At 41.1% G+C, this 17,624-nt stretch overlaps 1 protein-coding gene across 2 annotated transcripts in view; it reads left to right on the forward strand.

Moving 5' to 3' along the window:
• Window positions 1-17,624, forward strand: part of BICDL1 (BICD family like cargo adaptor 1) — a 131,320-nt gene that overhangs the window by 93,407 nt on the left and 20,289 nt on the right. For both annotated transcript variants that reach the window (XM_027865339.1, XM_027865348.1), the window contains one exon: window positions 14,285-14,415. In XM_027865339.1, the coding sequence (XP_027721140.1) occupies window positions 14,285-14,415 (131 nt within the window). The remainder of the gene's footprint in view (window positions 1-14,284; window positions 14,416-17,624) is intronic.

Consider the following 17,624-nt stretch of genomic DNA (forward strand, 5'->3'; position numbering starts at 1 on the left):
GAAAGGAGTTTCAAAATGAATAACATGAGCTCCATTAAGGGCATTTTTTCATACCCACTTGGCAGAGAGGAAGACTGAGGCTTGGAGAAGGAATTTGATTCTTCCATGCCCACACAACTAGCAAGTCTTAAGCAAGGCTTCTTAACATTTTCATTTTTATTTTTTCTGACTTGTTACCCCTCTGGCAATCTGGTGATATCTATGGACCCCTTCTCGGAATATGGACCCCTTTACCTCTAAAAACTGAAAATGAAAGTCCACAGGCTTTACAAACTAAGTGCAAACAAAGCTCCTTTTAAAATGTACAATATATATACTATATATTATATATAGGAGGCCATCTACTCATTGGATCCCAGGCCCAGAGCTCTAAAGGTGGAGGAGACCCCTTCTGTGGCTTCCAAGAAGCCATCTGGTTCAACCCTCTCATTCACAGAGGAGGGAACTGAGGGCAAGTGACCTTTTCAAAGTCACTGGCAGAGCCACAATAAGACCCCAGGTCCTCTGACTTCAAATCTAGTGCTCTTCCAAGAAACCACATTGCCTGTGATAGAGACGGCCATTTCTAAGAATATATAGTATAAAATTGTATATAGTATATATACATATATATTATATTGTACATAATATATACAATAAAATACAGAGGCTTACAAAGGATACCAATTGTATTGAAATACAGTTATTAAACTGCTTTTAAAAAAAAAAAACTTCCCAAACCCCAGGGCAAGGATCTCTGCCTGACCCACAGCTCTCCTGACTGTAGGCCCATTGTTCTAAGATCAAGATGATTTATAGAATGTCCTTGTTGGGGTTATGGTACCCCACTTCTATAACTTAGAACTGAAATCACTATACCATGGAGACCAGGGCTTTGTCCCAGGGCACCAAATGAAGAAGGCTGCACTTAGAGTCCTGGGCGCTCCTCCCTTGCTCTCCCAGCTCCTAGAGTGGCCTACCCAGGAGCAGCCTCAAGCTGGTGACCTTAGGGGTCCTCACCACTGACAGGTAGGCTGCCCCACTCCAGCCACAGTACCTACCTCAAAGGCTGAAAGGGACCTCAGAAACCTTCAACTGATGAGGAAACTGAGGCCAAAGAGGTATGGCTTGTCCTGGATTACTCAGCTGGTAAATTACAATTTGTGGAGGTGGGGAAGCAATTGAGGTTAAGTGACTTGCCCAGGATCACAAGCTAGAAGGGTTTGAGGCCAGATTTTAGCTCAGGTCCTCCTGACTCCAGGGCTGGTGCTCTGTCCACTGCACCACCTAGCTGCCCCTAGTAAATTGCCCATAGCAGGCCTTTTTTTTGTTTGTTTTTTGTTTTTTTTCCCCCACTTAATAGTATTTTATTTTTTTCCAATTACATGTAAAGATAGTTTTCAACATTCACTTTTATGAGATTTTGAGTTCCAGATTTTTTTCTCCCTCCCTCTTCTCCCCCTCCCCAAGAAGGCACGCTATATATAGGCTATACATGTACAATCATATTAAATATATCTCCATATTAGCCATGTTGTAAAAGAAGAATCAGAACAAAAGGGAAAAACCACAGGAAAGAAAAAAAGAGAGAGAGAAAATAGCATGCTTCGATCTGCCTTCAGACTCCAAAGTTCTTTCTGTGGCTGTGGATAGCATTTTCCATCATGTGTCTTTTGGAATTGCCTTAGATCCAAAAACAAACAAACAAAAAAAAAAAAGGCATACGCTATTAGGGGCAGCTAGGTGGCAGAGTGGATAGAGCACCTGCCCTGGAGTCAAGAGGACCTGAGTTCAAATCCAGCCTCAGATGCTTGACACTTAAACTAGCTGTGTGACCCTGGGCAAGTCACTTTACCCCATTGCCTAGCCAAAAAACAAAAACAAACAAACCAAAAAAGAAAGGGAATTGTCTTGGATCACTGCATTGATGAGAAGAGCTAAGTCTATCAAAGTTGGTCATCGCACGGTGTTGCTACATAGCAGGCCTTTTGAGGTTCAGCGGAGATAACATACAGACAGTACTTTCCAGACCCTAAAGTATGGCACAATGAAAAGAATGCAGGATTTGGAGTCCAAGGACTCGAATTCAAATCCTAGCTCAGTCATATACTATCTGGGTGAGCAAATCATTCAGTTTCTCTGGGCCTCGGTTTCCTTCTTTGTAAGATGAGACCACGACACCATGCTCTTACTGGCTGTGTGACCTTGAACATGTGACTTAACCGCTCTGTGCCTCAGTTTCCTCATCTTTAAAATAAGGAGGGGGAGTAAACTCAATAGCCTTTAAGCGCCCTTTTAGCTCTACAGCTGTGACTAATCGGTGATTATGAACATGTCCAACTGGTAATCAGCTGGGCTCACTTACTGTGGATGCAGTTTCAGCTAGAATAACCAGCTACTGCGTCCTCTAGCAATGAGCAGGGTGGTTGTGGCGACCCTGGGAGATGGAACTAGGTTAGGTTCATAAGCACATCTGCTTCCCACCCGCTCAGCGTGCCATAGCAGATGGACTGCTCAACCTGGCAGCCGGAGTACCTGGCCTTATCTCTCCGGGCCTCAGTTTCCCCATCAGGATCACAAAGTTAGAGCCAGAAAGGATCTCAGAGGTCACCTAATCCAACCTCCTTATTTTACACATGAGGAAACTGAGACCCAGGGATGAGTGACTTGCCCAAGATCACAGGGTAGTAAGTGGCAGTGACGAGATTTGAATCCAGATCCTTCGATGCCAAATACAACACTCTTTCTACCACACCAAGCTACCTCCTAAGCTAATAACACCTGAGGCACTCACCTCATAGCATTGGAATGAGGCTCCAGTAAGATGATGGATCGAAAGCATTTTGCAAACTTTAAAACACCATATAAAAATGAGTTATCAATCAACAAGCATTTATTAACTTGACTAATCTGGGCCAAGCCCTGAGCTGAGTGCTGGAGATACAACAACAAAGAGGAAACCATCCCTGCCCTCAGGGAGCTTACATTCTCCTTGGAGAGGGAAGAGGGGTTACATCTACCCTGTCATAGAAAATCCAAGCCCGCTGGAGGAGGCAGAGGACATTAACAAGTGCAGGAAGAATCACCAGAGGCTTCCTAGAGCTCCCATCTAACTTTGAGCCTCTAGGGAAGATTCATCAATCAGCGAGCATTTATTAAGTTTATACTCTGCCAAACACTGCACCAGGCATTAAGGATACAAAGACAGAAAAAGGAACAGTCCTTGCCTTCAGGGAGCTTATATTCTATACCCCCAGATAGAATAGGGTTTTTTTAGGACCATAGGGTTAGAGCTGGAAGGGACATTAGAAATCACCTAGTCCAATTTTCTCATTTTACAGATGAGGAAACTGAGGCACAGTGTTTGAAAACAACTTGTCCAATGTTGTTTTTTTTAATTTATTATGTGTGTTTTGCATGACTATGCATGTATAACCTATGTCAAATTGCTTGCTTTCTCATTGGGAAAGGGAAGGAAGGAAGGAAAGAAATTGGAACTCAAAATTTGACAAAGAATTGTTAAAATTGTTTTTACGTGGAATTAGAAAAAATATTAAATTAAAAAATAAATTTACTATGAAATTGACAAATATCAATAAGCACAAATATTTTCATATAAGAAGAAAATCAGGAAAAGAGACTTCTTTATGAAATTTAAATTTAACACGGTAGTACACTACTTTGCTTGTCATAGATAGGTGCTATTATTATCCCCATTTTACAGATGGGGAAACTGAGGCAGGCAGCGATGAAGTGACTTGCCCAGGGTCACGCTGTGGCTTGTAAATGTCTGAGGCTGGATTTGAACTTAGGTCTTCCTGAGTCTTCAGGTATCCCCTTCTAAATTTTCTTCTGCTCTCTTCTTTGGAGCTTTTTTTTTAATTAATCAATGCTTCTCTTCCTTTTTTTAAAATTTTTAAATTTTTAAAAAATTTTTTGACTTTATTGTCCCTACTTCCGACTCTCCTCTCCCCCCAAAAAATATTTAAACCCACTTTTGTATAATAAGTATTATCAAAAAAAATCAATTCATACATTGGTCTTGTCTGAAATGAGAAGATTAATGGTGCACCTGCAGCCAATCAGGCCTCTGCCAGGAGGAGATGGGACGTGCTTCATCATTGGTCCTCCCATGTGGAGGATTGGTTCTTGTAGGAACCAGAGTTCTGAAGTGTCTCAAAGCTGTTATGCCCACGGTTGTTAGTAATAGGTCCAAATGCAGGTAGTGTGACATCATGGACAAAGTCCTGAACTTGGAATCAGCAACACCTGGGTTTAAATGCTACCACTAACACTTACTACCTGTGTGAATGTGTTACATCTGGGGTCCAGGGACCTGGATTCAGTTCCTACCAAAGACACTTACACTGAGTTGTGTGATCAGAGTCAAGTGATTAACCTCTCAGAGCCTTTGTTTATCCATCTATAAAATAGGGATAGTCTCACTTATACTCCCCTTCCCAGAGGACAAATTTCTATTATTATTGTGATGCTATCAAGAATAGACCTAATGATACTAAGAGCTAGTGTTATATAGTACCTACTATGTGCCAGGCATTGTGCTAAGCATTTTGCAAGTATTGTCTCATTGAATCCTCACAACCCTGGGAGGTAAGTGTTGTTATTATTGTCCCCATTTTACAGATGGGGGAACTGAAGTAGACAGAAGTTAAGAGCCTTGCCCAGGATTACACAGCTGGTAAATGTGTGAGGCTAGATTTGAACTCAGGTCTTCCTACCTTCAGGGCCAGTGCTCTATTCTATTCACTGCACCACCTAGCTGCCCTTGAACTGACTTTTGAAGGAACGAGTGGGTTCTACAAGGCCATTTTGAGGAGAGAAGCCATTCCGGGCATGGGGGCAGCCAATGCAAAGGCGTGGAGATGAGAGATGAAAGTAGTATGTGTGGATAATAATAATTGCTGCTCTTAGTAGTGATAATAATAATAGCTAGCTTTTCTATAGCGTTTTTAAGTTTGCAAGCCCTTTCATGGGAGGCAATGGGGTATGGTAGAAAAAGCACTGTCTCTGGAGTCAAAGGTCCAGGTTCGAATCCTACCTCTGATACTCCCTGGGTGACCTTGGTCAAGTCAGCTTCCCTGGGCTTCAGTTTCCTCATCTGGACAATGAGGAGGTGGGGTTAAATGGCCCCTGAGGTCCCTTTCATCTCCAGACCTAAGATTGATTCAATGTTATCTCATCTGATCAGCAGTAAAAGGACCAGTTGGGCCAGCTCATAGAGTGCGTGTGAAGGGGTACGTGTATGATGATACTAGAAAGGCAGGTTGGAGCTGAGATGTAAAGGGCTACAAAGAGAAGTTTCTATTTGCTCCCAGAGGCAATAAGGAGCCAATGGAGCTTCTTGAGCAAAGGAGTGACAGAGTCAGAGTTATACTTTAGGAAAATCATTTTGCCGACTGTTTGGAGAATGACATCAGGTAGGCAGATGACAAGCATTTCTTGAATATTTAGTATGTGCCAGGCTCCAAGCTGAGCACTGGGGACCCAGTGAAAGGCAAAGACAGCACTTTACAGCCCTGGTGTCAGACTCAATAGAAACAGATCCCTGTGGACTGCATATTGATGTAGAAAACTACAAGTTAACATTATCTATGTTGTATTGTATTTTTATTTGTTTTGCTAAACATTTCCCAATTCCATTTTTTTGTCTTTGAGTCTCTAGAGAGTTAGCGTAGCATAGCAGAGAGCCCACCTCAGCACCAGGAAGTCTTTTTTTTTTTTAAATCTTATTTAATATTTTATTTTTTCCTCAATTACATGTAAAAGGGACACCTAGGTGGCACCCCTTTGGTGGATAGAGCACCAGCCCTGGAGTCAGGAGTCAGGAGGACCTGAGTTCAAATCTGGCCTCAGATATATAACACTCACTTGCTGTGTGACCCTGGGCAAGTCACTTAACCCCATTGCCTAGCCAAAAAGAAAACATGATATGCTCCCAATTACATGTAAAAACAATTTTAACATTCTTTTTTTTTATTTGAGTTCCAAATTCTCTCCCTTTCTCCCCTCCTCTCCATTGAGAAGGCAAGTAATTTGACATAGGTTATACATGTATAATCGTGCAAAATACATTTCCATGTAAGTCATTCTGTGACTGTGCCATCTTGGCTCCACCTCAGCACCAGGAAGTCTTGAGTTCAAATCCTGTCTTGTACACATGCTGACTGTGTGATGTCATAGCCTCTCAATGTGCTAGGCAGTTCTCTTGGGCTATATAAGTTGCAGAGAAGGCACTCTTCTCCTAGAGCGACCAGTATTTATTAAACCACAGCTCCAAGTACCTATCCTCAGTGCCTAGCATATTATTTATTTGTTTATTTGGGGGTTCAGCCAATGATTTTGTGAGTGTTGGCAACTCTGACCAGGGTATGGAAACACTCTCCGCTGATACAGATAGCCAGCTACTCCATAATGGAGAGTTGCCTGGGGCCCTGAAGGACCTGACCCATCATTATGCAGCTAGTGAGTTTCAGAGGTAGAACTCTGAACCCATTCCTTTGCCGAAGTCGCCTCTTGCCCTGGACATATTAGATGTTTAATAGATGTCAATTGAATTGAATTGAATTGCTCTTTCTAGAAAACCTGTATGGGAAGCAGGGGAGGTATAATCCACATTTTACAGAAAAGGAAACTGAGGCACAGAGGTGTTAAGTGATTTGCCCAAGGTCACAAATCATTGATAAGGCCCCTTAAAGTTATGGCTACCTAATCTTCCTGTCCCACCTCAGGAGAAATTTAGTAACTCTTTTAATATCTTACTAAAGCTCTTTAGAGTTACTTGATATCTTAACAGGCATCTAAGTAGCACAGTGGCTAGAGTGCTAGACTTGGAGACAGGGAGACTTGAGTTTGAATCCTACCTTAGGTCTTTTCTAACTATGTGACCTTGAGCAAGTCATTCCACTTCTCTCAGGCTCTGTTTCTTCATATGTAAAAAGGAGATTGTAATAGCACCTACTCCCCCCCAAGGGTTGTTGGGAGGATCACATGAGACAATTGTTTTGTTTGGTTTTTGGGTTTTTTTGTTGTTGTTTTTTTTTTTAGGCAGTTGGAGTTAAGTGACTTGCCCAGGGTCACACAGCTCATAAGTGTGATGTGTCTGAGGCCGGATTTGAACTCAGCTCCTCCTTACTTAAGGGCCGGTGCTCTATCCACTGTACCACCTAGCTGCCTCTGTTTTGTTTTTGGTGAGGCAATTGAGGTTAAGTAACTTGCCCAGGGTCACATAGCTAGTAAGTGTCAAGTGTCTGAGTCCGGATTTGAATTCAGGTCCTCCTGACTCCAAAGCCGGAGGTCTATCCACTGCGCCACCTAGCTGCCCCGAGAGACAATATATGTAAAGCACTTTGTAAACCTTAGAGTGCTATATAAATGTGAGTTATTATTATCATTATCGTTATTATTATAGCATGGTCATTACATATATGATGAGTGACCAATAGGTGGTATTGACTTGAGCTCTCAGAGTAAGCAAGCTTCAGGCTCATCATCTTAACTACTTCAAACTAAATCTAAATTTGAATCTAAATCCTCTCTCAAGCACCTACCAGCTAAACAACCTTAAACAAGGCACTAAAACTCAGCAGTCCTCAGTTTCCTCTTCTGTAAAATGGAGTGATCCCCAATGTCCCTTCTAGCTCTGAATCCTGTGATCCTCCACAGTAAAAGACCACTAGATTTTGAGTCAGAAGACCTGGGTTTAATTCCAAGTTCTAACACTTAATAGCAGTGTGACCCTGGGCAAATCACTTGACCCAGTTTGCCTCAGTTTCCTCATCTGTAAAATGAGCTGGAGAAGGAAATGGCAAACCATGCCAGTATCCTTGCCAAGAAAACCCCTCAAAGAGTCAGACATGACCATTTGAAATGGTTTCAATGCAATTCTGGTCTTTTTATCAGAAATGCTTGGAACTCCTTTATTTCATTAAATTTCCCCCATAAGATTATAATCAGTTTTGCTGGATTTGGCTGTAAGGCTATATTCTGTGATATATTTTTGAAATTGTGAAATATATATAAGTATATATATATATATACACACATATATACTTACTACATGAAATATATATTTATATACATATAAGTATATATACTTATATATTATATATATTTATATATAATTGAAATATGTGTATGCATATACACATACACATACATATATGTCTCTTGCTATATATATATGTATATATGTATATATGTATATATAACACACGTATCCTGGAATATTGTATTTCAAGCCCTCTGCTCCTTTATAGTGGAGGCTGCTAAATCATCTGTGATTCATTCTATGGCTCCTCAGTACTTGGATTCTTCCTTTCTGGCTGCTTGCAACATTTATTCTTTCTTTGATCTAAGAACTCTAGATTTGAGCCATAATGTTCCTGAGAGTTTTAATTTTGAGGTTTCTTTCAGAAGATGACTGGTGGATTCTATTTCCACTTTGCTTTTTAGTTCCAGGACATCTGGGCAGTTTTCATTTATTATTTCTTAAAATATGAAATATTTCTTGAAATATGTCCCATTTCTTAGTCATGGATTTCAGGTAATCAAATAATTCTTAATAAATTATCCTTTTTTATCTGTTTCCAAGGTCAGTTGTTTTTTATATGAGACCTCTTATATTTTCATCTACTTTTTCAGTCAGTCCTTTGACTTTGTTTTAATATTTATTATTATCTCATGGAGTCATTATCTTCTATTTGGCCCACTCAAAGTTTCAAAGAGTTTGTTCCTTAAGGATCTGAACCTTCTATGCCAAGCTGTTAATTCCCTTTCCAATTCTTTCTTCCATAGATATAATTTCTTTACCAATTTTTCTCTCTAGTGCTCTCATTTCATTTGTAAAAGACATTTTTAACCCTTTTAAAATCTCTTTTAGGATTAGGATTAGGAATTCCAGTTGAATTTGTGTATAAACTGTGTTTTTCCCTGAGGCTTTGCTTGTAGATGTTTTAGAGTCATTTTTCTCTTCTGAATTTATTTCTTGAATGTCCCTGTCACCATAATATCTTTTTATGGTGGTATTCTTTTTTTGTTTGCTCATTCTTCCAGCCTATTTCCTGACTTTAGAATTTATGTTAAGGTCAGGCTCTGCACATTTCTGGAAGCAGTGTTCAATCCTCCTGCTACTTTCCTGAATTATTGATTGTTGTGTTATTTAAGACTCTCAGGGAGTGCTCAGGCCAGAGATTTGCAAGCTGTAAGTACTCCTAAAGTGGTCTGATCCAGGGCAAAATCTGATTTCTGCCCTCTTCATATGAGTTCTGCAAGTCCCTGACTTGGGTTTGGGTCTGACCAACATGCCCATGGGTTGGCTCCATTTGGAGTTACAGTAGACTAAGGAAGGAAGAAAGGAAGGAAGGATTTATTAAGCATCTATCACATGCCAAGCACTGTGCTAGGCATTTTAGAAATATTATCCATTTAATCTTCACAACAACCCTGAGAGGTAGGTGCTATTATCTCAGTTGAGGAAACTGAGGCAAAAAGAGGTCAAGTGACTTGCCCAGGGTCATATAACTAAAAATGTCTGAGGCTGGACTTGAACTCAGGTCTTCCTGATTCCAGGCCTGGTGCTCTGTCCAATGCACCACCTAACTACTTCAGAATGGGCTAAAAGCTAGAAATGAGAACTCCCTCTGCTCCTGGGAGTTCAAACCCCTAAGGTTTTCTCCTCAACTTACTCTTTGCTCAATACATAGCCTAGGGCCCTCACTGCTTCTTACCCTGGAACATCACATCATCCTTAAGCCCAGGTCCCATTCTCAGTCTGCACTGGATCTGTGACCTGGAACTGGAGTGAGTGGCAAAGCTACCAGTTTGCATCTGTTCTTACTCCCCACACAAGATTAGGCTCCTTTGGGGGGCAGCTAAGTGGTGCAGTGGATAGAGCACCGGCCCTGGATTCAGGAGGACCTGAGTTCAAATCCAGCCTCAGACACTTGACACTTACTAGCTGCGTGACCTTGGGCAAGTCACTTAACCCCATTGCCTAGCCAAAAAAAAAAGATTAGGCCCCTTTGTACTTGATTTGGGATCTCTTCTTGCCCTGGGTGCACACATAGTCTTTCCCTAGGCTAGAATGCTTTTCATGGCCATTTCTGTCTAGGATCTCTCCTCCTTGTTCACAGACTTCTCTTCTTGCCAACTTGACTGGAAAAACATGAGTCACTGGGTTTTTCCTCGGATTTCTTGATTAGGATGTGGTCTAATACATTTTCTACGTCCATTTAGAGGAGTCATAGAGTAGAGATGGCCTTTAATTCTTCCTGTTTCTCCATTATCTTGGTTCCCTGTAACTAATAATAGTAACAGAATGATTAATATCATAGCTGACTTTTCTATAGCACTCCAGAGTTTCCTATTTGAAGACTGAGAACAACTTTATGAGATGTATTATGATTTTTCCCATTTTACAGATGAGGAAACTGAGGCTCCGAAAGGTTAAGTGACTTGCCAAGTAACACAGCTAAATGTCCAGTTGAGATTGGAATCTAGTTCTTCTTGAATCCAAGACAAATAATGAGGTTAGGGTCCCATGTCTCACCGTTGATCATATCACCTGTAAGGCTTAAGAAGCAACATGATCTAGTAGACAGAATAGTAGACTTAAGAGTCAGGAAATCTGCAGATCAAATCTCATCTCTGCCACTTTATCTAAGCCTTACTTTCCTCATCTGTAAAATGGGCAGGGGGGGGGGGAGAAATACCTATACGTGACCAAACTTACAGAGTTATCGTTAGGTTCAAATGTATGTAAAATGTAAAAGATGGCAATAATCAATTTTGGAGGAGTTGTAAGAAGATAGGTACACTAATGCATTGTTGGTGAAGCTGTGAATTGATCTATTCTGGAAAGAAATTTTAAATTATTATAAGAAAGTGACTGAAATGTCCATATAATTTGGCCCACAGATTCCACCACTAGGCCCATCCCCAAACAGAAGTCAATGACAAAAAAAGAAATTTATATCATGTCATACTTTTTTGGTTATGTTGTATGATTTTGCTGAATTTATTTTTTTTCCTCCTTGATTTTATTATGAATTATGACTCCCTGGGAAAAGGGAAGAAGGAAGGACACATAAAAAAATAGAAATGAAGAATGTATTTTTTTATAATTAATTTATTTACTTTTAGTTTTCAACATTCACTTCCATAAGATTTTGAGTTTTAAATTTTTCCCCCTTCTCTTTCCCTCTCCCCAAGATGGCATGCAATCTGACATAGACTCTACTTATACATTCAAATTAGGCATATTTTCACATTAGTCATGATGTAAAGAAGAATTATAACTATTAGGAGGAACCACGAGAAAGAAGAAACAAAACAAAAAAAAAAAGAAAAGGAGAGCAAATAGCATGCTACCATCTGCATTCAGACTCCATAGTTCTTTCTCTGGATGTGGACAGCGGTTTCTATCATGAGTCTTTTGAAGTTGTCTTAGATCCTTGCATTACTGAGAAGGGCTAAGTCTATCAAAGTCAGTCATCGCACAGTGTGGCTGTTACTGTGTGTGTTACTGTTAACATTCTCCTGGTTCTGCTCATTTCACTCAGCATGAGTTCATTTAAATCTTTCTGGGTTTTTCTGAAGTCTGCCTGCTCACCGTTTCTTACAGCACAATAGTATTCCATTACATTCATGTACTACAACTTGTTCAGCCATTCCCCAATCGATGGGCATCCCCTCAATTTCCAGTTCTTTGCCACCACAGAAAGAGCTGCTATAAATCTTTTTGTGGGTCCTTGAAAAATGTATTTTTAAAAGTGGTTTGTAAACCTTAAAGAGTTACGGAAATCCCAGTTGTTATCCAAAGAACATTTATTAACCACATTGTGGTAATGTGGTCAGTGTAATACTGCAAATCATACTGTCATTAATGCATAGTACTACTACTATGTGGAAATTAAAAGATAAATATAAAAGCCCGCGATCTCATCATGGACAATAATAGCAACTGACATTTAAGGTTCACAAAGCACTTTAGGTACATTATTTCATATAATCCTCATAACATCCCTGTGAAGTAGGTTCTACTGTTATACCCATTTTACGGATAAGGAAACTGGGGCTTAGAGAGATTAAGTGACTTGTGCAGGACCACACAGCTAGTGAGTATAGAGGAAGGATTTGAACCTAGATTTTCCTGAGTTCTGGACCAGTGCTCCACCCATTGTACATGACTGCCTCTTCTGATCTTATTGGAGCATCACAACAACCTTATGAGTAGGGGCTACAGATATTATTATTGTTATTATCCCCATTTTACCACTGGGAAAACTGAGGCTCAAGGAAATTAAATGACTTGTCCATGGTCATGCAGCTAGTAAGTGTCAGAAGTGAGATTTGAACCCAAGGTCTTTCTGAGCCCAAGTTTAGAGCTGTCCACTAGGCAAGTGCTATTCTTCTATCATAGGAAAATAGATTTAGAGCTGAAAGGTATGGTAGAGGACATCAAACCCAAACCCCAACTTTTTACAGATGAAAAAGAGTCCCCAAGAGGTGAATGACTTGCCCAGGGTCACACGGCTTGTAAGTATCTGAAGCAGGATTTGATCCCAGATCTTTCTTAGTCCAGGTCCAGTGTTCCATCTACCAGGCAGCTGCTCCCTCTACACTGAATTTTGGGTCCTAGGGTTAAAGCTGGCAGGACTTTAAAGACATCTGGTCCAACCCTCTCTACACCCCCACCTCACTAAGGCCCTGAGCAATGATGAGAACTGCCTGGGACCACCCTGGTAGTAAGCAGAAGGGTCTGAGAAGATGCAGAGCTCGGTAAAAAGACATTAGATTGTAAGCACCTGGCTTCTGACATTTGCCAGCTGTGTGGTAAAGGGAAGGCTTTTAACCCCTAAAAGCCTCAGTTTCCTTATCTGTTAAGTGGAGATAATATCTACATAACTCACTGGGATGCTTTAAAGAAATTGTAAACTTAAAGATTTGAGAGAAATATGAATTATCCATCTTCCCTGGCCCCTTTAGGCTGCTGAGGGAAGGAATATAACATTTTAGCCACTAATATCAAGCTTACTGTAGGATTCGTCTCTCCCTTTTTTCCTTCTCTCTCTCTCTGTCTCTCTGTTTCTCTCTCTGTCTCTCTCTCTCCCCTCTGTGTCTCTCTGTCTTCCTCTCTATTTCCCACTCCTTCTCTCTCTCTCTCCCTCCCCCTTTCTTTTTCCTTTCCCTCCCCATTCCCCTCTTATCTTTCCCCTCCTTGTTCACCAAAGGGGTCCAGGCATACAGTGTAATGAAAAGAACATTGGCTTTAAGGTGAGAGGACCTAGGTTTCAATCCTGTCTCTTGTGCTCGCTCCAGGAATGCTATTGACCAGTCACTTAGTGTCCCTGAGCCTCAGTTCGGTCACCTACAAAATTGGGGGGCGGGGGTTTAGATGGCTTCTGACATCCCTCAAAGCTATAAATCTACAATCCCAGAATCCTGCCAGCCTCAGCTGAAGTGCCACAGATGGTATAAAAGAGACAGACTGATGAGCATGGAGTCAGAAAGGCACAAGTTCAAGGCCTGACACAAACACTGGCTGTGTGACCCTAGGGAAGTCACTTCACCTTTGTGTGCCTTGGTTTCTTTATCTGTAAAATGGGGTGCTTACCTCACAGTTTTATTTTGAGTATCAGTGTGATCATGTATTTAAAATGCTTTGTAAACTTTAAAGTACTAAATCAATGTTACTTAACGTTTGATCCTACACAACCTCCCTTGGTAACTGCCATTATTATCCTATTTTACTAATGAGGAAAATGAGGCTGATGGAGGTTAGGTGACTTGCCTAGGGCCACACAGCTAGAGAATGTCTGAGGCTGGATTTGAACAGACATTCCTGATTCCACATCCTAGCAGTCTATCCACTACAACACCTAGTTATAATGATATTTGTTGTAGTTGATGTTGGTGCGCAGCTAGATGGTGCACTGGGCTTGGGGTCAGGAAGACCTGAGTTCCAATTTGCCCTCAGACAATTTACTGACTGTATGACTCTGGGCAAGTCACTTGCCCTCTGTTTGCTTCAGTTTTCCCAATTATAAAATGAGGCTAGATAACAGTAACTACCTCCCAGAGTTGTTGTGAGAATCAAATGAGATAACATTTGTTTTTGAGGGGAAAAAAAAGAGAAGAGGAAGTTTAGCACAGTGGCTGGCACATAGTAGGTGCTTTATAAATGCTTCTTCTCTCCCTCCTCATTACCATTGTCATCCTTTCCCCTTGAAGCACAGCTATGGGATGGAGCTCTCACAGGCTTCTTTCTCGTTCTGGCCTCTACCAGGTGACAATGCTGAGCGTGGAGATGACGGCCCTCAAGGAAGAGAGAGACCGCCTTCGAGTGACATCCGAGGAGAAAGAAGCCAAGGAGCAGCTTCTCAAAGCCATTAGGGACCGAGATGAGGCCATTGCAAAGTAAGATACTGCTCCAGTCCTTTACTTCAGCAATGTGAATAGTATGGAATATAAGTTTTATTTTGATTTTCACCGATTGCATTCCAAAGCGAATGCATTCCTAGGCTGTGGTAAGAGAGGTATAGCATCTGGGATCAGGGAGCTGAGCGTTCTGCTCTCCTCCACCCTAGTCACTCCACAGCAGAAATATTGTGTTCAGTTCTAAGTAACACGTTTAAGAAAGGAGAATGATAAGCTGGAGAGACCATAGAGTTAGAGCCAAGGTGATCTTCCTAAAATACAAATCTGACCATGTCACACCACACACACACACACACACACACACACACACACACACACACACACACTAAACTCCACTGGCTCCAGGAACAAATATAAAATCTTCTGTTGGTCATTCCAAGTCCATAACCTAGCACCACTCCACCCCCACCTTTCCAGTCTTCTTACACTATACACCCCTCCAAGAAATCTCCTGTCCAGTAACATTGGTTTCCTTGCTGTTCCACAAATAAGAAAGTCCACCTCCCAATTCCAGGCATTTTTCTGGTTGTCACCCATGCCTGAAATACTCTCCTTCTTCATCTCCACTCCAATCAATAAACATTCATCAAGCACCTACTATGTGTCAGGCACTGTGCAAAGCCCAGAGGGTATAAGTCCCAGCTAAAATCCCACCTTCTAGAGGAAGTCTTTTCTGATTCCTTCAAATTCTAATGCCTTCCATCTGGTGATTACTTCCACTCTCTCCTGTACATGGTCATTTAGATGTTGCCTTCCCCATTAGACTGAGAGCTCTTTGAGGGCAGGTGCAGTCTTTTGCCTTTCTTTATAATGAGGAAGAGAATTCAGAAGTCATCTAGTCCAATCCTTCTCATTTTTACAAAAGAAGAAACTGAGTCGCAGACTTCAAGCCAAGTTGAGTCAAGAGACATTTAAAGACCCCCTGTGTACCAGGCATTGTGCTAAGTGCTGGGGTTACAAAGAAAGTAAAAAAGAAAATTCCCTGTTTGCCTATTATCCCACAAGTAGCCAATGACATTGGACTAGACGTGTAACCCAGTACCATAGGTTAGGATCGTAGATTTAACATGGATTTTGAAGGCCATCCAGCTCCATTTTACAGATGTTAAAAATAAGACAGAGAGAGTTTGTGATCTCCCTGTGGTCTCACAGCTATTGAACAGCATCGGACTATAAATAACAAATCTGTCATCAGACCCGTACACACAGAATCAGAGATTTAGAGCTGAAAAAGACCTTTGAGGTTATCTAGGCCAACCCCTCACTTGACAGATAAGGAATGAAGGCACAGAGTGGTTCAGTGACTCACACAGGGTTACACCATCAGTAAGCGTCAGAGGTGAATCTGAACCCAAATCTTCGTGCATCTAAGCCTGGTATTGTAACCACTATGTCTCTACTCAAAGCTTTTCCGTCTCAGTAGGACCTGACAGCATAGTCTTTGAGAACCCAGGGTCCTCTCCTTGCCCCAAGGAAGCATCAGAATGTGATCTTAATAGATGTCTTTCACAAGCACTATTCTTAAAAAGTAGTGATTTTATTTCTCATAAACAAAATTGGAAATTCTTATACACTGCCAGTAAACTGGTGCTTTTAAGGTGTATTTCATGCCCATCACTGATTTTTTTTCCTCCTCTTTCCCAGGTCATAAAGGACATGAATTTCTAACTAGGATCCATAGTTAGACAAAATGCCAGCCAGGTGGTACATTGGATAGAGGGTTGGGCCTGGAGTCAGGAAGAACTGAGTTCAAATCCAGACTCAGATCCTTACTGTGTGACCCAGGGCAAGTTACTTCACCTCTGGCTGCCTCAGTTTCCTCATCTGTAAAATGAGGATAAGAATAGCCCTTATCTCCCAGGCTTGTTGTGAGAATAAAGTGAGATGATATCTGTAAAGCACTTTGCAAGCCTTAAAGTGCTATAAAGATTCTAGTATTATTATTATGACCTCACTGGGTCAAGGGCAACCAACGTGGTGAAGGGCTTAAGTGTATGTCATGTGAGGATGGTGCTAGCCTGGAAGACTGAAGCAAGGGAAGACACATGAGAGCTGTCTGCAAGTATTTCAAGGGCTGTAGTGCAGAAAGGAAAGGGAAAGGGAAAGGTAACTAGCATTTATTAAGCACCTACTATGTGCCAGTCACTGTGTTCAGTAAAAAGAATAGACTAGCTCTCTTTGGCTCCAGAGACAGAACCAGGATCAATGACTGAATAGCACAAATGATGTGAGGAAAGCCTTCCTAAGAATTAGAGCTAGAAAAAAAGAGGAGGGGGATAGCTAGGGGGTGCAGTAGATAGAGCACTGGCCCTGGAATCAGGAGGACCTGAGTTCAAATTCGGCTTCAGACACATAACACTTACTAGCTGTGTGATCCTGGGCAAGTCACTTAACCCCATCGCCTAGTCAAAAAAAAAAAAAAAGAATTAAAGCTGGCCCAGGGTGGGCTGGGTCACCTCAAGTGGTCGTAGACTTCTCTTCATTGGTAGTATTTAGCAAAGTTATTATATATATTATATAAATATTATTATATCTATCAAATATTCCTACCCATCAGGAATGTGGTAGAGTGTATTCTAAAATTAGATGGGTTCAGAGGTCCCCTCACCTTTGAGATTATATCATTCTGTGGCAAGTGCCAGCAGCCAAATGTATGAACAAAACCACAGAGATAGGGACCTGGGATTTTCTTGGTATAAAAAACTCCCAGATAAGCAATCTCTCTCTACCAGTGCAAGTCAGCATCTTCTCTACAACTTACAGCCTTAGAAAATCACTGGAGTAGAAGTATCATAGTCTCGGATTGCATGTGCCCCTCAAAACACTCAAGTGCATCTGAACAAGATTAAAATATAATTGGGAAATGTTTAACAAAATAAGCAAAAACACAACAACATAGATGATGTAAATTTGTGGTTTTCTAGTCTAATATGCAGTTCTATTTGAGTTTGACTCCTAGAAAACTGAGCAGCTAAGGGCCACACAAGTGGTAGGTATGTCTGAGGCAGATCTTGAACCCAGGTCAAGAACATAAAAGAAAAAAATAAGAAAACAAGCATGCTTATAGCTGAAAGCAACTGACAACCCAGAAAACCCAAGATTATAAATGATTGTTCACGTGTCTGTAACTTTAGGAACCATCTATTGCTACTTGTTTGGTTGTTTCAGTTGTGTCTAACTTTTGTGAC

Source organism: Vombatus ursinus, unplaced genomic scaffold (assembly GCF_900497805.2).
Source record: "Vombatus ursinus unplaced genomic scaffold, bare-nosed wombat genome assembly UNPS02001287.1, whole genome shotgun sequence".
NCBI classification, from domain to species: Eukaryota; Metazoa; Chordata; class Mammalia; order Diprotodontia; family Vombatidae; genus Vombatus; species Vombatus ursinus.